Source organism: Haliotis asinina, chromosome 2 (assembly GCF_037392515.1).
Source record: "Haliotis asinina isolate JCU_RB_2024 chromosome 2, JCU_Hal_asi_v2, whole genome shotgun sequence".
Lineage (NCBI taxonomy): Eukaryota > Metazoa > Mollusca > Gastropoda > Lepetellida > Haliotidae > Haliotis > Haliotis asinina.
The window spans coordinates 51,318,293-51,343,829 of record NC_090281.1 but is presented as its reverse complement, the minus strand read 5'-3'; the positions used below and the strand labels follow the sequence as shown (position 1 = coordinate 51,343,829).

Sequence of the window (25,537 nt, the reverse complement as noted above, 5' to 3'; positions counted from 1 at the left end):
ATATTTATGTTTGACATTCAGGCACATCGGCGTTCTATCTTGGTCTATTCAAATTAAAGATTTACACAGATTATTTGCAGTCGCAGTTTGCTCTATTCACAGACATGATTCACACATTGGGGCTGTATGGTTTAAGCCTGCGCTCTTCACATTAATGGTTGAGACTTTCGACTATCATAGTTCGATCTTGCTCTTTTGGCATAAACGACTGACACTGATTATGTGCTATCCATTTTAGCTCTGTTCACTTTAACGATTGAGACATAATATTATTTACATTAATAATCATCAAGGGGATATTTGTAGTTCGAACTTGCTTTATTCACAGTAATGATCCACACATTTGGATTGTATTGTTTGTTCTTACTCTTTTTTTATTGAAGGTCTTTAAATCGTGAACTACTGACTACTTATTCACCATTCACTTTTGACACATTAGGATAACTATACGTCGATGTTGCTTTCTTCACGCGTGGTAAATGTTGTTCCTGTATGAATACAAGTACAGCATAATTTGAATGCCACTCTTGAACATGTATGAACAAAGCGTAATGTGAAACTTGAACCTGTATATAGATATAGCATAACGTGAATCTTGAAACTGTATGAATACAGCATTATGCGAATCTTGAACCTGTATATAAATATAGCATAACGTGAATCTTGAAACTGTATGAATAGAGCATAATGTGAATCTTGAACCTGTTTGAATAAAGGATAATGTAAATCTTGAACCTATATGAATAAAGCATAATGTGAATCTTGAACCTGTTTGAATAAAGGATAATGTAAATCTTGAACCTATATGAATAAAGCATAATGTGAATCTTGAACCTGTATGAATAAAGAATAATGTGAATCTTGAACCTATATGAATATAGCATAATGTGAATCTTGAACCTGCATGAATACAGCATTATGCGAATCTCGAACCCGTAGATAAATATAGTATAACGTGCATTTTGAATAGTGCACGATGTGAATCCTGAAAATTTATGAATACAGCATACTGTGAATAGTGAATCTTGAACCTGTATGAGACCTGTATGAATAGAACATACTGTGAATAGTGAATCTTGAACTTATATGAGACCTGTATGAATACAGCATACTGTGAATAGTGAATCTTGAACCTGTATGAGACCTGTATGAATACAGCATACTGTGAATAGTGAATCTTGAACCTGTAGGAGACCTGTATGAATACAGCATACTGTGAATAGTGAATCTTGAACCTATATGAGACCTGTATGAATACAGCATACTGTGAATAGTGAATCTTGAACCTGTAGGAGACCTGTATGAATACAGCATAATCGTAAACCTGCATATCGAACGTGCATCAGTGATATCTATATTTTACAAAGAAATATATCTTGCCCTGTTTCTGTACACCCTCACAGTATCGGTGATGTGTCGTATCTTCTTATTCCAAGGGCGTAGACCAATGCGATGCTCGTATTAATTACATGATCACGATTATTTGTTCACGTCGTAAAAATTAATATTAATGTGATCTTAGAGTCTGTCTAACTCAATCCACCGTCACTGCTTGTCGTCTCTGCAGTATGTATCATGTTCTCTTACAAAGGGTGTGGCGGAACACTTTAGCTGCATTCCACGACATGCTCCGGGTGTGTCAGTCACAGCCTTTTGTACGATATGTCATGAGTTCTGCGACAGAAGTCTTCCTATTCTTTAAAACACACTGGTGGATACATGAATGCGATCCTACCTTGAAACGGTTGCACCACATCACCCCCCGGTTTTGGTGTATCTATTTAAATCGAAACTTTACATATGAACTTGACATCGAGGGTCGTCTAACGTTCTGCCATGCTGATTATGAAAAAGTTTAACAGTATACCGGCGCCTGCTGCTCAGATACCGCAGAACAAAAATGGCGAGCGGCGCTCTTAGTCGTTTTCTTTAAAAAAAGAACATTTGCGTATAAAGTAACTTATTTCAAACTGTTAATCATTTTACAAAGAAATTGTGTCAGACATTTGCGAAATCTCAAAATGCACAGGCGAGCCTTACGTGCATTCGGTACTACGCATTGAGACACTGTTGTATACAACACATAATGCTTGATCCTTTACTTGTTTCTAGCTATATAATTATGTTTACAGTGAAACTTCATTGTCAAGTTCTAGCAACAATCGAATAACCGTGTTTTGAATATTCGAAAATTTCTATATTATGAACGGCCAAATGCATGTAACAGAATATATTTAAGAAAAACACCAAATTCATAAGGAATTTATTTCGTGTAGTCTGCCGCAATACATGTAAAGTTCAGGTTTGAGAGGTATAACTGGAAAGTTGCGGACGATTGCGGTCCGCAATACCTTTGTCGAATAACCTCAGTACGTTTATAGTCCAAACTCGATAGTTTCGGAAACAACTCGATTAGCTTGAGGAATTACCGCGATGTATTCCGGAATTAACTTTATAATTTTGATTACCGCAAAATCATTTTCGATATGTAAAAGGAATAACCGAATTAATGAGGTGCAATTACGTGGTGAGCATACCTGTTCCAATACTACCATGGGGGCACAAGATATATAATTATGGCCATCTGTTTGTAGTATTTTCTCTCACACCTGACATCAGTATCGTTGAGAAACGCCGTAGAAATATGGTTTAAAAGTAATGCAGACATGAGAACGTCGATCTACAAGACGACACGCAAGTTCGGTGAATGTATGATTCTTTAGTACTGTTGAAGTTTAATACGTCTCAGAGAAATCGTACCCGAGATCACTATACTATATGCAGATCCCTACAACAATAGCCTTTCGACTTAAAGGAGCAGTAAAGCCCCCACCCCCCACCCCACTCCTCACCACACACAAACATTACAGAAACACTCATACATTTTCCAAAACATATTTTCTTAAAAACTAGAATGGATATCCACCAAAAAGACCACATGTCAGTGGTAATAATGGCCAAGAGAAATAATTACATTATATATCAAACATGAAACTAGCTTGGATTCTATCAGTTACTATTCCACTTAACACTACAAGCTTGAATTGGGCGCCTGATTACTGATGCCGCCGCATCAAAGGGCGATCACGTACCTTCGACAAAGCAATATGAAACGTCAACCAGTTATAGTAAAGCTTCAAGTTGCCGTGACGGCTAAAGGGTGTGTTATCGACATTGAAATCAGCTGATTGCGGAGTGATTGTAACATTAAAGCAAATCAATATCCAGAGATGATGCTATTAGATGGCTATCATTCATAAAGGTCCAAAATATGACAAACTTTCGAGGAATTTCGTTTGATGTTTCGATGGAAATCTTTGCCTTTTGAGGTTCCTCTATGAGGAGACGGAGAGTCACACGTTTCAAAGTGTTCGGGGGTTCATATCGCACCTTTATAGATCTCCCAGGATACACACCTGTTCATTTCTGCAACACCATGAAAATACAGCTCAGTTTTAAATGACCATATTAATAGTTAAATCTTTTATGCCACGTTCAGCTGAAAACGTCCTCATGTTGCCATGAAATCACGGAGTGTCATGGAACAACGCTTTGTATATCTTATAACGTAAAAACTGTATTGCCAAAATATTAAGATGATGTATTAAAATATTCACAAGAAGCATTTAAGATACATTTTACTATTCCCATTGTCTCCCTTCACAACATTACCCCCATAAAATATTTGCTTATACTTATATCGAAAATCGTGTTCAAACTTATGTTTCAATGTATATTTATCAAATATTAATTCTAATATAGTATATTTTCGTTATATGGACCACTGTTAAGCAAACGTAAGATGTTCTTGGTTAATGAGGCATACCATATAGATACGGCAAACTGTCGACACATATGTCCCAGAATACTAAGGGAAGGAGACACATGAAACAGGACAACAATTATCATTGTACCCGATGGGGTTGCAAATATTCAGATTGTGTCTTTGAAGAATGTCATTACACACAGTTTCGCTATTTTATTACACATGTTCGCTTTATTTATTTACATCAACGACAATATAAATTTGAATTCCCATCAATAAGTCTTTTATCATTGTAATTATTGTTTTATGTAAGCTGAAAGGAATTGTCTCATACACATACAATTTACCTTTATGGGCAAGTTGAATTGTCTCATATCAGATAAACTCTGAAACTATTACAGCCAAGGGCGAAATTTATCGCGACTAAATCCAAACAAATATAGAAGTATAAAAAGTATATTCATTGTATATTCATAAACCACAATGACAGAAATGTTTCGAGTGTATCTGTGCCTATAAAGCATAATCAATTTACCTGGACGAGACTTGTACAAGATCTTATAAATAATACAGGAGTATGTATACAGCCCCGCTGTACCCTAATCTCAACTCGCATCACAACATCTTAAGATTTTCGGCATATGGTTCCTTTATGAAGAGTCTCAAGTGTGGTAATGTGCAGAGCACAGGCCCTTAAACCCACAGATTGTATCGTAAAGGACTTGTTGTATTTCATGCTTTTAACTGTTGCATTGAAGATTTGCCTGAGGCAAGTCCTACGCCTTCACGTTTGAAGACTTCGCAGGTATGTTAAACGACTTAAACTGCTACTTCATAGCGTACACCGTGTTAACTCTATTAAGCGCAGTTTAAGTGCCTCAGTCTTTTTCCGAGACAGTACCCTTTTCCACACTGACGATCAAAATCGGGCGATTCTTCCCGGATATGAGAGCAACTTTATGATATTCTATCAACAATAGACTCAGCTTTGATGTACGGCGTTGACTGGATGGAACAGATACCATCAGCACCCGACGGCTAAACTCCATGGCTATGGATTACTCCAACACTGGGAACAAATTTGTCGTGCCCTAACTAAATGGCTTTTTGCGCTCTGCGATTGAGATACCAATCTGAACCTTGTGGAAGACACCTTTTACATGCCGCTTGCATGAATGGCTATGAAATGATGGCATTTTTGTCAGAACTCACCTGCGAAGATGGTAATCTAGCAAACAAATTGGCTTACTCCTTTGCACAGACTCTACAGTGAAACCAAACCAAAGCTTGTGCCATGTATTTGATTCTTCTTTCCATTTGCCAGACTTTGAAAGTCAAGTTTACCAACTTGGAGAGCCTTGAGTACCAGATGATCTAATGATAGCTTATTTCTTCACTGGTACTTTCACGCTCTTCGTTGTGAAACGGGGTGACTGGGTGCAGATTTTATCTCATTTCCCAAATCTGCGAATGTAAATAAGGCCCACGCCCTAAAAGACGTAAGTGGAAATCTTTGATGATATAACAAGTATAATTTGAATGACCTAAAGATCCCAAGACTACCAGTACAAAATAACATGTTTGGTATAATCTAATGAAGATATAAGTGATAAATGTGTATTGTGATAGTATTACTCTAACTTTTATTTCACGATGTATTAAAGTGTAATCTTTTAACATCGCGCTTCACAGGAACTCTTGCCTTTGAATAGGCTAATTTAACCTCTCAGACCTAGTGCAAGTATTGTGAAAGCAGCTGCACCCATCTAAGATACCATCGGGTTGGGGCAACACTGTCAATAGTTCCACTTCGATCCGTCATGTGCTACGATCGAACAAAGTGGAAGTTATATTATATTACCATATTGAAATCCACAGTCGTTCGTACGTCGCCACATTGAGAGCTTCACGTCAGGGTTGTGACCTTATTAACATAATCGCGATGCCCCCTATCAAAACTGTACCTCCTCGACGCCATCTTGGTCATCAGCAGTAAATAAAAGAACTTTGTTGAATGGTTGATGGAGGGTATCAATCGTTTGACGGGTCAGATTTAGAGTGACACTGTTTGCTTTCTTTTAAGTGCTTGTCTTAAAGGATTGGGTAAAGCATATGACACAATGCACACAAACAATAGAATGTAGGGTGAAGTAAGGTTTATGCATACAGGATTACAACATCTCGACAACATGTCAAGACGTTTGGGTGCAGTTGTAGAGAAGTGTTTATCAGAATAGTTATTTTTATGAAACCTTTGGAACTGATCGTGAAATGAACGATATGTCCTGTTCTTATCTATGTTTACAATCACTGCACATTCATTCATATTAGTATAAACGTGATATGCGTTACCAGAACTTTGTTACTGGATTGTTAAGTCCATTTATCAGGATTGTTGCATGTAGACTTTTTATTGTCAATTGAGTGAGTAGCGGATGATGTCGGCACATTTTCAGGACATATTATGGCTAATTTGCTGGACATGTTGTTGGTAACTTGCAGAACGTATTTTCCTGTAACATGTAGAAGGTGTCTATCGGTAACTTGCAGAACGTATTTTCCTGTAACATGTAGAAGGTGTCTATCGGTAACTTGCAGAACGTATTTTCATGTAACATGTAGAACGTGTCTATCGGTAACTTGCAGAACGTGTTTACGCTGTTGCGAACACCATGTGTCATTGACTTTCAGTGATCAATTCTTCAACCTTTCGACATTTTGCTTTTGTAAACCCATTGGAATATGTTTCGGCAGACAATAGAGGCTGTTCCTCTCTGGTGTTGAAGCCTTTCACTTTCGACCAGTTTTGAGAGACTTGAATTACAGATGGTACGGATGGTACAGCTGGTAATTTTATAACAGTTTCATATTTCCCAATTTAAGAATGACTAGTAAATGTACGGGTGTAACCACTGAGTAAATACATTTTAACTGAAGAGTATTATTTGCGCTAAGAATAAAAAAGTAATTTCTGTTGTGATATGATATATCCCAGGTTTGTGACCATGACCATTTCACAGTGGTTTTTTTTTGTTGTTGTTGTTGTTAAAACGCCTTTCTCGCTGTACATTTACAAAATATATTTGTCGCGTCACATATTCGTTTTGAAGACCGTAACATCATGCAATACTGTATCTTTGTGATAGATTAAAGGACAAGCTTATTCCAGACCTTTCGTGTTCAAAAGTTTTCTCCATGAAAACAAGCAGTCCATTTTCCATCACTCCAAACCCGTTCCCACCACACACACGAACACGCTCACGCACACGCACACGCACACGCACACGCACACGCACACGCACACGCACACGCACACGCGCAGTGAGGGAGAGATGAAAAGGAGGGAGAGAGCATCCGTCAGCCATATTCTCCAGAATGGACGACATGAAGCAGCGCCATCTTGAAGCAGCGTTACGGACTGGCATGACTACTTCTGTCCACAGTGTCCACATTCATTTGTAACATTTATTGCGATTCTAAATTTAAAGTGACAAACAGCTATCGGGAAGTGTTCCTGTAGACACACTCAGATCCGGTTACAAACAATAAACAAACAATAGTGATAACATAATGAACTTGGAGCTTGTGAAATGATTTAACACAGGGTAGTGGTGCTTTTAAGAGAAGGTAGTATCATAAACGAGATAGAGAAGACAGAAGAGACATACACAGTAACAGGTGATTGTGAGTGATCTGTAAATACTAAGATAATGTCAGGATGCAGTTCAGCCAGTCATAATTGAATTTTTCATGTCTGTATCGCCTTCGATTTTCGTATTCATAGATCCAAGAAACTAGTGTAAAGAAGGTTTTGAGTTCTTATTACACGGCAAAATGTTATATGTTATCAATTTTTCATGAGATAAGAAAACTGGTCCTTAAACAAACACATATACATCCGTTTACATTGTAAACCAAAATTTATATAGACTGAACAGCAAAAGAAACGCTTTCGAAAAAGTGAAACCGTTATATAAAAATTGAGCGTTCATATTTATGTCTTCTGTTTAAAGATTTGACAAAAACGTTGTGTTTGTTTTACTGTTCAGTATACATATGCACATCTAATGTCATCAATGTCTCGTTCCTAAATGGGACATACAGAATGATTGCAGGACGATGGGAAAAGGACTGATTACATATTACGAACGATCATGGCACAGATAACTTCCTTCCCGCTTAATTCTTTCATGCGCCATTGTGCATACACATACCACGAAAACGTCTCAATTTCAATTCTAATATTTAAGCCTTTCACCCTTTCTCCAAAGCGAGCGAACAACGGACTGGTAATCTCAGTCTGTTGGCACATGTTCATTTCATTTTTGACACGTGACAGTCGATTAAAGCGAAGAAGTCGACATCAGAATAAACGTTTTGTACCTCGTAAATTGCAAGTGTAAACGTGTCGTACGTGAAATAAATCACAATCGCGCTTCACCCTTGTCAAAACCGATACCCTATCTTACACCATTAGGAGAACATATCAAAACTATTTTCAACTTTACAAATTGTACATTATCGATTGATCTGTGATTGACTCGCTGATATGAGTCTTTGATGGTCCGTGGAGTTATGACAGGGAACATGAACACGCCAGCTGGCATTGTGTATCGCCGATGTTGAAATATTACTGAATCCAGGTATTGGCAACGAATCAAGCCGCTTTCAAATAATGATCATTTAAATGCATGGACTCTTGGCGTGAAATCCTCGCCAGCGGTCGAACACACGTCTTTTGGGTGACTGTCTGCATGGAGGATATGCTAAATGATTTATTTACGTCCCCGTGAGAGGTTCATTATTATCCATGACGGTACATGATGGGGGTTATATATTTTCAATTACAAACACAAAACCATGTTATTTAAACTGTAAAATAATCAACTGTTTTGTTGAAATTGGTTGACGAAACAACCTGCGTCATGTCAATTGTTTTTTTGTGTGTGTTTTTTTCGTGTGTGTGTGTGTGTGTGTGTGTGTGTGTGTGGGGGGGGTTATGTTAAGATTTTATAGTTTTACGTAACGCGTGTACGTCTTCAAAACATTGTGCCATGTTTTCGGTTCACCATTGACGTAACTAGATTAGCGTAACTCTCTGATCCATGACGATGATTGTAGTCTTACAACTATCACAACTATCAAAGTTTCAGATCATGCCAAGACGTGCAGGGACGGAGTGGTAGCCTAGTGGTTAAAGCGTTCGCGCTCGTCACGCTGAAGACCCGGGTTCGATTCTGCACGTGGGTACAATGTCTAAAGCCCATTTCTGGTGTCCCCCGCCGTCATGTTGCTCGAATATTGCTGACGTGTATACGTAGTTCCAAACGATGTATTCGAAACATTGCGAAAGAGTGAGTGAGTTTTACGTCGCCTTTAGCAATATTTCAGCAATATTACGACGGGGGACACCAGAAATTAGCTTCACACATTGTACCTATATGGGGCGTCGATCCAAACCCAGGTCTTCGTCGAGCGCTTTAACCACAAGAATACCCTACCGCCCCTCGGGACATTGTGAGACAATGACGGGCGAGTGTGGTTTTAAGCTGCTGGTTGTGTTGAAGTCGAAGGAAACTACGACTTACTCGGTGTTCGGCACAAGTGCAAACTGAGACTAAAGAAGGAAGGTGTAGGGACTCAGCCTTTACTTCGACACAGCCGTGTGTTTTACTACTGCACAGCGGTGTATTAGTGTACTACAACAATTTCATGGCTGGGAGTTAAAGTTAAAGATCTCGCCACGTTCATATCACTGTAGTTCAGGTGCCATGAAATTCTAGACTAACTCTAGTAGCATAAACGAATCGGGTGTTTTGTGAGTGAGTGGGTAAGGTTTACGCCGCGTTTAGCAATATTCCAGTCATATGGCCCTCATCTCTGGAACAGTCTGCCATCTCACCTCAGAACATGAACACAACCAGATTTACATTTTTAATCAGATCTAAAGACTTGTCTCTTTGCTGAAGCATTTGAACTCTATGTGATATCAATACCATCTTAGAGCCAAAGCGCCTTTGAGCGGTTTACGGATATTGGGATATTGGCGCTATACTAGTATTTGTGTGTATGTATGTATGTATGTACGTGCGTGCGTGCGTGCGTGCGTGCGTGTGCGTGGCACTGTAGAGAACAGCAGAAATATGGACTTCACAGATTCTACCCATGTGGGGAATCGAACCCGTCTCTAGAGCGCGGTGAGCGGACGATCTAACCATTCTGCTACCCACAGCCCTTGCAAGTAGTAATATGAGAAATTACACCAATCCAGGAGATGTGTTATTGATATACTTGCAGTCATTCTTCATCATAACGTAGGTTTTCATCTGTAGACGGGAATGACGGTTATAGGTTTTCATCTGTAGACGGGAATGACTGTTATAGGTTTTCATCTGTAGACGGGAATGACTGTTATAGGTTTTCATCTGTAGACGGGAATGACTGTTATAGGTTTTCGCCGCTTATAGTAATACTCCAGCAAAATCGCGGTCGACTCAAGGTAAAGTCAACAACAAGGAAACAAAAACAACTCCTAAAACGCACTGGCCATTGCGGTTTCATAAGGTGCGAGTGGATTTGGATTGAGGTTCTTTGCATTAATTTACTCCACTCATGTCCGACTGGCCTGATCCAAAGCCTTGGTGAAACTGTATTCTACTCGGGAGAACGGTTGTGGTGCTGACTCACCTTCAGATAGAAACCAACTAAAGGCATATCAGAGGTATGAGGCTGTGTATGTTCGTGTCTCGAACAAAGAAACCCGATAAATTCTGAGCATAGTCCCTCGAAGGACTATGACTGGACGTCAGTCAAATCACCGAACCTAACCAGTTTTACTGCACCCAGTTCTAAACCGAAATCCTCATGTATTAGCTTCAAAGAGGGACGATAGAGTTAAAAGTGTAAATTGACTTCATCCGAAAACTGTCTCTTGTTAGCGTCATATTGCCCTGGTTGCGTCCAATCGTCCATACCACATGAAAATTTAAGGTATTGTCTTGAACTGTTCTTCGAACACAATCTGTCCTGACAACTGGTAACCTTGCCCTATTGGTATGACACAGTGAGTGCATTAGCTGTAACGCTGCTTTTCACAGTGTTTCTATTGAATCACGACGCCTCTGATTAATGTAAGAGGGATGTCTGAAGGTCTTAGACGTGAAATCAACCAGCACTAGCGTGGTACAGGCAAACCAAAATGCGCGATTCTGGCGCTCGGACCCAGCAGCCACAGTTTTAGGACAAGCGGAAACACTGTACAACAAAACAAGTTTGTTTGTTTGTTGTTTGGTTGGTTTGGTGTTTAACTTTGCACTCATCAATGGTCCATGGCGGTCAATTGTTGGGTCCAGACCAGGCGATCCAGTGATCAAAAACACAAGCATCGATCTACGTAATTGGGATACGATAACATGTGTCAGCCAATTCAGCGAGCCTGACCACCCTACCCCGTTAATTGTCTCTTACGGCAAGCATTAGTTACTGAAGACCAATCTAACGCGGATCTTTCTTTACAGTAGCAAAAGAAAATCGTTTCACTTGTACCCACTACTACTGATGAGCTCAAAACTAACCGTAAAATCTCAAAACATGTAATAACTATGGTATACATTTACTATCACTACATCATATCTAAATCTCAAAACATCTCTTTTAAAGCAATATTTGTGTCTTTTTCATATAATTCTGATCAGTACTGAATAAATCAGTTAGCACAGGGAAAACTCTGCTTAAAAGGAAGCTCCAGATATGCAATGTACACTGTAAGCGAGATTCGTTTTATTGATTATTTTGTGATATTTTAGCTTTTTGTCACTGTCAACAGGTTCAAGTCTCATGGGAACAATTCCTTTGACATTTTAGAGAAAGATGATACATCAATACAATCAAAGCACGTCGACATGTTTGAAGAGCTCATGCAGAAGTATATTATGTTATTCATACCGTTATCATTTCTCTTTCTCCCAGCATTGATGACGAATGGTAGTTCGTTTTATGAATTCGTGGGACCCTGGCGTTACGAGGGGTTGGATGAGGGCGAAGCGTCTTAGAGGGACGTATATGCATGCCCAAGAAAGTTGTTTAAGTGATATTTAGGCCCAAACTCTTCTGTTTCGAACACTGTGTCTTAATGATCGCATGAGTCGGTAAAACAAGTATGTGTGTGGTTGCATCAGTTTCAAAAGCATTTCAGAGAAAATCTAAGATAGTTTGGAGTGGAAAGGATGTAAAGTGTGTATAATCTATACATTGCTAAGACTCCGGTGGTATTATAAAGCTGGTGGAAAGAGGAAAAGAAAGAAAGGAAACACATTTGAAGTCCAGCTTCTGTGAAATCAAGGGACAGAAAATATTCTGGAGCAGCAGCTGTCTGTGTTTGCAGAAACTTTAGAAACAGTGGACCGAAATCATATATACTTAGGCAAAAAAGAAACGTATTTTTTAAAAATAATGAATAATTTTCCTCTGATAATGCATCTATGTATCCGAAATGGGATCCCTATCTTTTGACTCTAGAAAAGCGTTAGCAAACCCCACTCAAACCCATCCATTCGTCGTGCAAATGACGTTAGTGCCAAATCAGGTTTGCACGTGTAGTCTATCACTGGGACCACGTGCTCACCCCTGAACTCGTTCCTTTCATGGCAGCTCGGCCGCATACAGTGATGTTGACACGAAATTTCCTTGGAATCAACGTCATGGACTGGCCATCGAGGACCCCTGACCTTAATCCAATAGAGCACGTTTGGGATGCACTTGGGAGAAGACTTCGTGGTCTTAGGAACCAACCTAAGAATTTGCAGGAAACTTGGCGCTGCCTTGCAAGAGCAATGGAATCCTCAACCACGTGTTCACAAGCACCAGGCAGTCGATGAGGAGACGGTGTTTGGCACTGGTGAATGCACGGGGCGGTCATACACAATACTGAACTGAGAAATTTCGAATTTTTATTCTTGTGACTTGACATTCTGTTTTCCCATGTTTTGGAACGGCGATGTAGCCTAATGGAACTGATTGTGGCACTATCAGTGTATCGAGTACATCATACAGATCTCAGCAATGAAATAATAACAATTTAACCATCTTACCATCTCCTGTTCTTCTATGATGCCCTGAAGAAAGAATGTAAAGTTTCTTTTTTTTTTACTCAGTATAGATACAGGTCGATCTCTGTGATGCAGTTTTAGCAGCAGTAGAAGACAATTTGTTGCAACTACTTTATTAGCAGTAGTAGAGTACATAACCGTAGTAGTAGTAGTAGTAGTAGTAGCAGCAGCAGCAGCAGCAGCAGCAGCAGTAGTAGTACTTGTTGTAGTAGCAGAAGTCGCAGTGGTAGTAGTAGAAGTCGCCGTAGCATTTGTTGCATTTTGTAACATCAGCGGCGTCTTTAGGGATGCTCCATAGGGAATAAAAGCCTCTGAGTGCTAATCCTAACTTCTATTCATTATGTCGAAATTCCAAATTTTATCCAATGTCATCTTCGCTATAGATAATCAAAGTCCGTAAAAGTATTACCAAAACCCTAAAAACGACTCGAAAGTACACATGTGCAGTGGGGTGGACAGAAATTCTAGATAAAGCCAACAGCCTCCATTTGAGACCATCATGGACCAACATGAAGAAATTGGAATAACCATACCACATACCAGGCTATAAACGTGAATATCGCCTGTCCGTGTGTACAAAGGACAATATAACGGATGTCAGCAATATCCCTATAAAATGAGAGTCTCTGTGTTCAGTGACAGAGATGTTACATGGGCTGTGTACGGTTCATTACTTCGACTATGCCCCTACATGTCGACAAATCAACACTGACACTTCAAGTCTACCCGGTTACCCGATACCCCTCTACGCTATTTGTCTCGTATATACTTTTGTTTGAAGAAATGCTAAGAATATAAGCTATGTGAAAATAGACACTCCACAAAGGAACGCTGCAGTAAATATGCAGCAGGGAGGAGACAAGGATGTCCTATAGCTTCACTTGCATTGTATCAAACGAACAAGCGATATTTACGAGCCTGGCTGTTGGAGATGTTTACCGTATAATTACACAAATCAGATTTTTTACGAGATTACGAAAACCTTTGAGGAAGTATTAAGGGTATGAATATATAAGCAACTTTACTGTTTGGGTACAGACTTTAGGGGGCCTGTGTTGCGTGTGGAGGGACACTTAGAACATGGTTTCATCCTAGCTGTAGAAACAGGATTGATCAAATGACTACCTGTCTACAATGTGGAATGAAACATGCGATGAAAGAAACCATAAACACAATACTATGACATTGTGTTATTAGTCAGCGTTATAAAATTTGGCTTCGCATTCATTTGCAGCTTGCATTTCGTGGATTTTGTAACACTGACGTGCAGCTGTATATATTTCATGCGGGGAATTATAAGACTATACTTTTTTGAGAACCATAGGTCAAATATGTTACTGAAATACACACTTCTATGTACATTTTAGTCAAGCTTTATTCGTACCATAATTATGCTAGCATCGTCGAAAAAAGCTTCCATCCATTTTCTGTCACACCACTTGGAGCTCCCAAAATATACCACCCCAAAATAGAATAGTACCTATTTTGTTTAACAGTGTTTGAAAACATCAAGTTATCGTTTCTTTATTGAAGGGATATAGGTGGGTTCCTTTTCCTGTTCGTGCATAAAATCATCCCATGCATTACAGCTTTACTGGTATATATCCGCGTGCATTATTCACACCTATGTTATCCTGGATTAGTCTCAACACACATGATTCGACATGCATTATTCTCTGATGTGTGGGTGCGCATGATTTCAGCGTTGCCAACACGCACAATTCGTTGTTATGCCAAAAGACATTACTCTCTGCTGTATCAGTGCACATGATTTCAGTTTTGTAAACACGCACAATTCGTTGTTATGCCAACAGACATTACTCTCTGCTGTATCAGTGCACATGATTTCAGTTTTGCCAACACGCACGATTCGTTGTTATGCCAACAGACATTACTCTCTGCTGTATCAGTGCGCATGATTTCAGTTTTGTAAACACGCACAATTCGTTGTTATGCCAACAGACATTACTCTCTGCTGTATCTGTGCACATGATTTCAGCTTTGCCAACACGCACGATTCGTTGTTATGCCAACAGATATTACTCTCTGCTGTATCAGTGCACATGATTTCAGTTTTGCCAACACGCACGATTCGTTGTTAGGCCAACAGACATTACTCTCTGCTGTATCAGTGCACATGATTTCAGTTTTGTAAACACGCATGATTCGTTGTTATGCCAACAGACATTACTCTCTGCTGTATCAGTGCACATGATTTCAGTTTTGTAAACACGCACGATTCGTTGTTATGCCAACAGACATTACTCTCTGCTGTATCAGTGCACATGATTTCAGTTTTGTAAACACGCACGATTCGTCGTTATGCCAACAGACATTACTCTCTGCTGTATCAGTGCACATGGTTTCAGTTTTGTAAACACGCATGATTCCTGGTTCAGACAGTAGACATTATCATTGTCTGGTATGTCGGCGCATGATTCTCTGCCTTGCCGACACTCATGATCCTCTCGACCATATTATCTCTACAGTACACAGCTCTGCAAACTCTTATGATTCACTGTTCTGCAAACAGATATGATTCACCTCCAACCCACCAGTCATTTTTCAACTTTATGCCACCATTCATGATTTTTTGTTTTGTCAGCATGCATGATACAGCCAGTGCAAGAAGGCGTGATGCACTCTTATGTCAACATGCACGATTCAGTATAGCGCTGTTCTATAAATGTATGATACATTTTTACTCCACCATGCATGATCCAATGTCATGCTAGTACGCATGATTCAATGAAGATACGTTGTTGTTAGGTGATACACGTTATCAAACGCTGTATCATGAACACTAGTCCCTCTCCATTGACAGATACATGATTTACAGTACTACGTGCGCCATGTGTGACGGTGTCGCTGTAAAAGGGGCGGTGACAGGCTGCGAGCCTCAGTCTAACACACATTCACCACGTCACCAGTATCAGCGCAAAATGAAAGTGTCTCTGAGATGTTACGAGCTCATGTGTAAAGATGCTTGTTCGTGTACAATGCCGGGTGCCGGGGTGTCTCGACAAGGCCTCTACTCTGTTTGAATAGAAAAGGGATCCGCTTAATCTCCAGACTGTTTAAACCCTTGTCGCAAAGATACACACAGACCCAAACTGAAATTGACAAGGAAAACAGTTTAAGTGACATCTCCGCGTAGCCATAGAGGGGGCGGGGATGATTATGCTAATAAGATGGCTCAGCCATAATGGAATGAGTAACTCATAGTATTATCTAAGTTAAATTTGGTTCTTGATGAAATATTTCAGGCAGTGTTATTTGTGGATAATAACATATAGTGTGCTAACCGAAACCTATATATAACACTCCTGCCTCATGCACGGCTCAGTGTAATGTTATATAGTGTAACATCGCTGAATAATGTTGTACTGTAATGCTATCACCGTCAGAAGGACAGTGATGGTGGTATTTATGTAGTGCTATTATTGCTGTCATTAGAAATATTACCGTTAGTCGTAGTAGTAGTAGTAGTAGTAGTAGTAGTAGTAGTAGTAGTAGTAGTAATGGCAGTGGCAGTGGCAGTGGCAGTGATAGTGGTAGTAGTAGTAGTAGGAGTATTAGTAGTAGTAGTAGTAGTAATGGCAGTGGCAGTGGCAGTGATAGTGGTGGTGGTAGTAGTAGTAGTAGTAGTAGTAGTAGTAGTAGTAGTAGTAGTAGTAGTAGTAGTAGTAGTAGTAGTAGTAGTAGTAGTAGTAGTAGTAGTAGTAGTAGTAGTAGTAGCAGTGGCAGTGGCAGTGATAGTGGTGGTGGTAGTGGCAGTGGTAGTGATAGTGGTAGTAGAAAAAAAAAGTTGTAGTAGTTGTAGTAGTAGTAGTAGTAGTAGCAGCAGCAGCAGGAGGAGGAGGAGGAGGTAGTAGCAACAGTAGTTGTAGTAGTAGTAGGAGGAGGAGGACCTTTTTTGTTCCTGCTGTTGTTGTTGTTGTTGGTGGTGGTGGCGGTGGTGGCGGTGGTGGCGGTGGTAGTAGCGCTTTTTGGAAATATGTTTCTTGTAAGAAATATTTTTATCTTATTGGCTTACGTTTATTTTTTGAAATATCAGACAAAACAAATAATTTATTCTGTTCACATGCAGTTGGTGTTTATGAGCATAATGTGATTTAACGGATTCATATTTTTTGTTTAAGCCCTACACAAACGAACTAAAGTGAATAGTTTAGGTAGAATTCCATTCTGTGTCGTAGGTCCTAGAAGGGAACAGACACTGGATACCAACTTGCATAGCTTCGACATTACTACTACGGACGTCTTAGAATAAGCTTCTCAGAAGAGGAAACCGCCCCATTTTGGACACGAGTGATTCACAAATGAATATTTCAAAGAGACATTTGCTCGTTAGATCGGTCGAAAATACTCAGTTAATTTCTTTCATTAATCAATTAGTGGTGTTGGTTTTCCGATATTGAATAATTACCTGATTATAATCGCATTTGTCCAGAAATTATTGTTCACCCAAGGAGAATTTATCCGATTTTTAATCATGTCTCCACTCTGACTACTGGATGTAACACAAAACAGTATTTGAATGTCGTAATGAGGAGGATTAGCGGTTGGCACGAATTAATTTGCTCGAACTTGGTCATTTGACTTGAATAACACCAGAAGGAGAGAAAAAAATTATCGTCCCTTGTACAGTATTCAGGATGCGCAAATTTATTTATTTATTTATTTATTTATTTATTTATTTATTTATTTATTTATTTATTTATTTATTTATTTATTTATTTATTTATACGTTGTCATGTTTACGATTTAACGAGGCACCACTGTTGTATTCAATACCAATAATTCTGTATACATATAATAAACAACACCAAACAGGTGAAAATTGAAATGAATGTTTTTTTTCTAAATTTGGTTCATTAAAACTATACATGAGTTTACACAATCAAGATAAAATATGACGAAGCAGTACATTATTATTGTGAACTATGGCGTGATGATTGGCAAAATGTCATTAAAACCACAATCGTAAATACCACTGATACTAATCATGTTCACATTACGGATTCACGTCTTATTTATTTATGCACAGGTTTCAGCTTGAATATATTACATATGCAGACGCTTCATAATAACATGCGCGCGCATAGATGGATCTTGAACGACAGTCACAAGTGTAATTAACTTTACCTATTTCATACATTGTGTTCAATCATCTACATTTGAAATGCGATAATTGCAATTGTCAAAACATCAAGCTTAAACCTGTTACACTGATAAATGGACAAATAAACATGTCAAGAATGATTATCAACCACAACCCGCTCGTTGTATCAATAATTATGTTTATCAGTCACCGCGTGCGTAAACGTGAAGTAAGGGGGGGTAACTCTTGTGGATGGTGTTCAAACACAGATTAAAGTGACGTCTGCGACAATATGTCTTCTTTCTCTGTCGTCTGCCTGCGTCCACATTGCTTCCGCCTCACCTATTTGACCTTGCCAGCACGTGCTATTGTGTCGTCTGCTTTGATCGCGAGACAGCAACGCGCAAATTACTAATACGCTGACGTATTACTGAATCCGTCTTAAAGAGTGCATGGTTGGAAATTGGCAAGTCGACGAGATCACATGGCTGTTTTCAATGGCGGATTTTCCGCTGCAGAATTCTAAACCTGGCCCTTCCCCACCTGGGCCGAGTTGACTCCACCTCTTCCCTCACCCTGGGGCTGTGTAAATGTTTGGCTCCCTTGGACCCCTTGGGGAAGCCTCAACAGTATTATAACAACTAATGACGGCTTTAGCGACTCTCGAACCAAGCGAAGGATCACGACATTGAAACAGAGACTGCTAGTTCCCTTTGAAATAAGGAGGCGTAAAACAAAGGAAGCGAGGACTCGATAGCCTGTAAGAGGAGAGTCAAGATCACCCCCTACATCCCTGCCGCCTTCAACCCCTCTCACCCATCACATGCTTCAGTAAACCGGACGCAACCAGAAAAAGTAGATTAACATGACTCAGTGGGTACAAAAGCGTATTTCACCACAAATGAAAAGCTCTCGACTTTGTTACCAGATGTGAATTAAGGATGTCTTGAAAGTGTAAGCGTTCCTCTTCCCCGTCCAGCCTCCTGTCTGAATGTGCAGTGCTACCGGTCTTATTAACAGTTTACCTGGTTTGGGCTCCAGCTCTGGGCGATTCTGTAACTCTGATCTCTTGAAGCGAGGCTGATTCTTTGAGGCTGATTTCTGCCTGAAAAAATCTGTAATGTGATTTGACATAAGTCACGGTAAAAGATGTTAAAGTTATCATTAGGCCGGGATAACTATGGTTATCACTATCCATCTGGTGTTTGTCCCGGATAGGATGCCCGTATAAAACGCACGATTCTGCAGTTACTGTGTTTTTTAGCTTGAAGAAAATCATGCGCGTCATTTGACCCGTCCCCAGTGCTTGTGCATCATCCTGATTTGTGTTAGAATATGACGTGGCACACGGGAACTATCGAACTATGAGGCACAGATTTATTATTTGATGTGACGTGGCACACTGTAATTTATTAATGTTTTAATTAAATAAATAATATCAGAATTAATTGAGTATTAATTTTGTTAACTTGATTGTGCATATCACAAATGTGTATTCGCTCAAAAATTCGCGAAAATCACGTGAAACATATTTGAACAATATTATCACATGTTAAAATAAAACGTACTTTTTAATCTGAAACTGAGTAATGTAACATAAAATGTTGTATTTTGTTACTAAGTACTACATTATACATCTTCACGTACTGGGTTTCACTCCTCCTTTGTTAAAAGAAACCATTAACCCTTAAAGTGTCGCTAAAGTCGCTAGACAAATTATTGTGTAAATCACAAATCATTCTAACGAAGGGTCGCAATCATCTATGGTAATAATTTGAAGGGTCGCAATCATCTATGGTAATAATTTGAAGGGTCGCAATCATCTATTGTTAAATGCCCATCAGTTGACAATGAAATCAAGAGATATTACAAGCTTTTAAATATATAACAAACCCAAAGATCTTTCTTCTATAAAATACTCTTACTGATTTAGGTTTAGGCAAATGAAAGCAAAAAGAAATCAATTTGTTGAGTAGACACGAGAGACATTTCTGAAGCATCCTAAACGTGGCTACGTTTGAGGAGCTAAACAACTACATCTTTGATTGGCATGTTTCAACCAAATTTGCCATCAGTTGATTGTTTGGGCGCTCTAGTCAAGACAAATGCTTCTGATTAAATTAGATTTATCGTTTATACATATTTTCATATATCCCCATTCTATATTTCAAATTCTGTCTGCACTTATAAAAATATATCCTTAATCACCCTTCCTTTTCAAAAGCGCTGAATCCACGCTCTTGGGGAGAAAGGTGCTGCCATGAATGACAAAACGTCCCAAGCCTGATCCTCAAACGTGAACATTATTCTCTTTACGGTGTATAACCATGTTGGAAGAGAGAGATTAACCCAAACGGAGTTCTTCAACTGTCACGCAGTTTACGTTCCTCTTCTTTATGCGAGTTTGAAGTGCAATACCGAGTGAACCATTTAACCCCCGGGGAGTAGATTCTGCCATAGAATATGAGAGAAACAGTTGTATCTGTACAATATCAGCACATCATTTCAGCTCGGTTCCTTGTCCCTGATTCTTTTAACATCATTCAATAGGATCTTTTCATATCATTAGGACTGTCGGGCCCACGCGTTCCGCCACGCGCTGATAAGTCTGCCAAGAAATCTGTCGTTTAAAGAAACTCAACGACGTAAAACGTATTAAATTGACTTCGAAAAGATTACATTAAAAGGAAGTGGTTGTCTGCGTTCAGACAGGTGAAGAGCAGCCATAATCACTGCATCATAAACGATGCTCTTTCACATTCAATCATAATCCACGCTCCTGCACACGAGCATTGCAACATAAACCAACATAGGCCTATGCAACAGGATTCACGCTCATACACACGAAAATGGCTTTATGTACACGCTAAGACAGACAAACATTGCAACAGAAACGAACATATAACATTGCAACAAAAACCACCATCCTGCACACGAACATTGCAACAAGAACCACACTCCTAAATACACACATTGCAACAAGCATCACTCTTCTCTTCTACATACAACCGCCATCCTTCACATGAACATTGCAACAAGAACCACCATTCTGCACACGAACATTGCAACAAGAACCACTCTCCTGCATACAAACATTGCAACAAGAACCACCATCCTGCACACGAACATTTCAACTAGAACCACCATCCTGCACACGAACATTGCAACAAGAACCAGTATCCTACACACGAACATTGCAACTAGAACCACCATCCTGCACACGAACATAGCAACAAGAACCACACTCCTACATACAAACATTGCAACAGGAACCATCCTCCTACATACAGACATTGCAACAAGAACCACCATTCTGCACACGAACATTGCAACAAGAACCACTCTCCTGCATACAAACATTGCAACAAGAACCACCATCCTGCACACGAACATTTCAACTAGAACCACCATCCTGCACACGAACATTGCAACAAGAACCGCCATTCTGAACACGAACATTGCAACTAGAACCACTCTCCTGCATACAAACATTGCAACTAGAACCACTCTCCTGCATACAAACATTGCAACAAGAACCACCATCCTGCACACGAACATTGCAACTAAAACCACCATCCTGCACACGAACATTGCAACTAGAACCACACTCCTACATACAAACATTGCAACAAGAACCACGATCCTGCACACGAACATTGCAACTAGAACCACCAGCCTGCACAAGAACATTGCAACTAGAACCACTCTCCTGCATACAAACATTGCAACAAGAACCACCATCCTGCACACGAACATTGCAACAAGAACCGCTATCCTACACACGAACATTGCAACTAGAACCACACTCCTACATACAAACATTGCAACAAGAACCACACTCCTACAGACAGCCATTGCAACAAGAACCACCATCCTACATACAAACATTGCATCAAGAACCTCGCCCCTACAGACAACCATTGCGGCACACGAATATTGCAGCTGGAACCACGATCCTACATACAAACATTGCAACAAGAGCCTCGCCCCTGCAGACAGCCATTGCATCAAGAACCGCCATCCTGCACAGGAACATTGCAACAAGAACCACGAACCTTATCCAGTACACGAACATACTGCAACATATACCATCCTCCTTCGCACGAGCATTACAGCATTAAAATCCCCCTTCACACAAAAATTGCAACAAAAACCATCCTCTTGTCATACAGACCCTGAAACAAATATATCCACGAAAGCCAATGCAAGTCCAGAAGAAACTCTCTGGACTCCTCTTCACATATCATGATTATTTTTTATGATCAGTATGTTTTTTGTAAAATATGTTCATTTCTGAGACTAGATCTTAGTCTTTAACCATCCACCTTCACAAGGAGATTGCAACATTAAGCATGTCCCCACACACGAACCTTTCATTGTATTTACCTAATAGCCACCCTGGAAACTGCAGCCCTCAAAACCATCCTGTCCACTCTACATCGGAGTAACTACACTCGACAGGGCGTGTCTACCCGTGCCCATGTTGTACGAAGTCTCATACCCTCCCTTTAAGTGTAGATATGCCAAATGTAACATTAATTCGGTATAAAACAGAACATTGCACTGTTCATAACGAGACATATCAAATCCAAATAAGCGTGGGTTAATCGACACCGATAAGGTTAATGTTTGTGTTTTGAAATTAGTGGTGTAATTTCTTAGTGGCCAATGCTTGTGTCAGGCGGCACGTATAAATGGAACACGATCTTGAATGCGCAGTCCTTGATAAACCTATCAACATCAAGCACACTTATCTGCTACACGCCGACATGCTGTTGTAACAATGAGAGCCCTGTGTACCACGTATGTGTTACAAGTCCCAGTGTGGTGTCGATGTGCTCCACCCTGTTCACGGTGGTAATATCTGAGACTTGAGATTTACCGGCGTGTAACGTTATGAAACTGTTATTTCTAGGTATCTGTTGCAAGGGTATACTGCTTATGTAGCAGGATCTGCAGATTGGTTTGGTGAGGAACCTAGGATGAAGCTTGAGATGCTTCACACGATTAAAGCACTCAGGGAGGAAACCAATTTGGGCTTATGAAAGAGTGTTCGGTGGTAGAACCATGTTTTTGACATTCTCTGACCATCTTAGTTTTTAGAATAATAACGCAGAATACTGCGAGAGTATTCGTAAGATAGCGAATGTCTTTGCAAGCATGCTCCCCATCATGTTAGTAAGCATGCTTGTAAATGTAAGTGTGTGTTTCTTGGAAAGAGTGTTGATGGATGTAACGACGAACGTCCTTAAATACCAGCACGGAAAAGGAGCAGTTTACAAACTATTCTTCATCTGGTATTGATATTATGAGAGCTCAGTACTATCCACTTTGGTGCAGTGTTCAACTGTCCTTTCCAAGATTGTGTCAGAAAGTCTCTTGACGTCTTTACAAACAGCGCGCCTACCAGGAGCGTGGCGCATTGTGAGCCAGATTGAAACAGATGCACAATGACTGACTCTTCAGACACAGTCAGACGAGATTTACATGGAGATTAATAAGGTAGCCTTTATGATATAGCTTCACGGACGCTTCTCTTTATCAACTTAAAGTATAATATAAATACCTAGTCCAGTCAGCTTCATATAGAACGAGATAAAAATGTCTTCAAGCAATGTTCTGAATGCGTAACACGGTTGAATAAATGTATACTAAGAACCAAAAAGTGTGCTTTACGAAAACTCACGGGGAGAAATAGACCGCCGATACGAAGCTTGAGATAGTTATAAACCACTCGCTGATTTCAACAAGGGGTTGGCGTAACTCCGATTTATGAGAGCTCGGTTGGGGAGGGGACATTATGCAGACGTTTGCCAGCGTTTAACTAATAAAATACACCGTGATACTGTAGCGGCTGTACATGGTGGAGTTGGCGTCGTGGTCATGGAGGTCCTAACGCTGCTCTTACTCGACAATACGCCAGATTATACGGCCGTCGAGTGAAATATGATTTGATATATTCCTGCCGCCTGCTGTTAGGAGAATATCATCAAACTTAACCTATGCGTGAAATAACATGGCCGAACCCGCTGTGGAGGAGAGAGTTTGGGAAGATTTTTGATGCTGTAATTTGAAGCTGTTTAAATTAGGTTTCCACGCCATTAGGTATAAAGAGCATACTGATTATGAAGCTGTTTGTTGATATTTAAGCGATAATTGTGTTGTATTAGCGTCATGTAATGTGCAATTTATGACGAGGTTTCTTTATTAAGAAAAGTCTTTCCATACAACTACATCCAGTAACGGCGGTCAGATGAACCTCATTTGAAGCGTATCGTGTGGGGATTGTCGCAGAGCAGCCAATATGGTGTTCTTGATTATAAAAAGTGGAAAATTTATAGTTATTCTGCACTGGCGAAACCCGGGTATTACCTGCATCCATTATCCGACTTTGTCAGTGGACACAATGTACCCCTTCAGTATAAACCAAATGATGTTTTAACGGACAGACAGAGTTCATAATAAGGCGCCATCGTTCATATAAACAGGCCTATGTGTTAAGCGTAAGCTGTATATGAACGAAGATGTTAAGAGGTAAATGTATAATGAGGCTATCTTTTAGAAATCTTTTTAACTGTATACTGTGTGGTGTTTTGTTGGTTTTGGATATTATTTCGAGTCTTTTGTAAAGGCGATGATAAGACTACCATCCTGCAGACAAATGGCATCGTTATCACGCTGTCGTTTTTACATCATCACCATCATGACAGGATGTCTCCATTATACGTATACAGCTATGGTTCTATATTCTGCACTGCAAGGAGGTATATATTGTATCTTACAACATTTGGCTCGTCCCTGTCCAAACATTATTCGCAGAAAGAATATGCCGGGAGGGTCTGAGTGATGTGTGCTCCGAAGGAATACGTCATTTCATGTCCTTTAATATGTTTTTTTTTTTGTCTATTTAAATTATTGAAGGTGGCCTTTTATTCGTTGTATTAAACACCACTATATACTTTTTGGGGGTTCACCTGCTAGTGGGACCATGTCTGCCTGGGGTGCCCCAATTCTTTATGGAGGGTTGAGGTCTTATGGCGGGACAGAAACCAGTGTTCAGTTTGTGACACGCAGTGCTGTTGCTGAAAATATTTTCTTAGCAGAGTTAATAATACTTTACGGACGTGTCAGCTGTGCCTGTCACTCACTCACTCACTCACTCACTCACTCACTCACTCACTCACTCAGGCTCGCTGGCCTGGTAGACTCATATCATCGGTTCCCGATTGCCCAGATCGATGCTCATGCTGTTGATCAATGAATTGTCTGATCCAGAGCTGGAATATTGCTGAGTGCAACGTAAAACCAGACTCATTCACTCACTCTATACACTCAAAGTCAGCATTGACTCTTCCGTTCCCCATCTTGAATGTTGCCAGCCCGTCTCGCTCAATTCGGGTGTTTGTAGCATCGTTCAAACAACCTATGCTCAGATTTGAAAACGGTACGAAATAAGCTAAGTATTGATACCGCTACTTCGCATAATACCTACAGCGTAAATGTGTCACGTTGAATACACTGAGCCAGGCGAAGATAATACTTTGTTGAAAACGTAACACC

The 25,537-nt window shown here is 39.9% G+C and overlaps 1 protein-coding gene across 1 annotated transcript; it reads left to right on the top strand.

The window, feature by feature from the left end:
- The first annotated feature begins 20,999 nt into the window (after positions 1–20,999).
- Positions 21,000–22,226, top strand: LOC137271870 (uncharacterized). The gene has a single exon (XM_067804262.1). The coding sequence runs from the start codon at positions 21,000–21,002 to the stop codon at positions 22,224–22,226; it is 1,227 nt and encodes a 408-aa protein (XP_067660363.1).
- Positions 22,227–25,537: the final 3,311 nt, after the last annotated feature.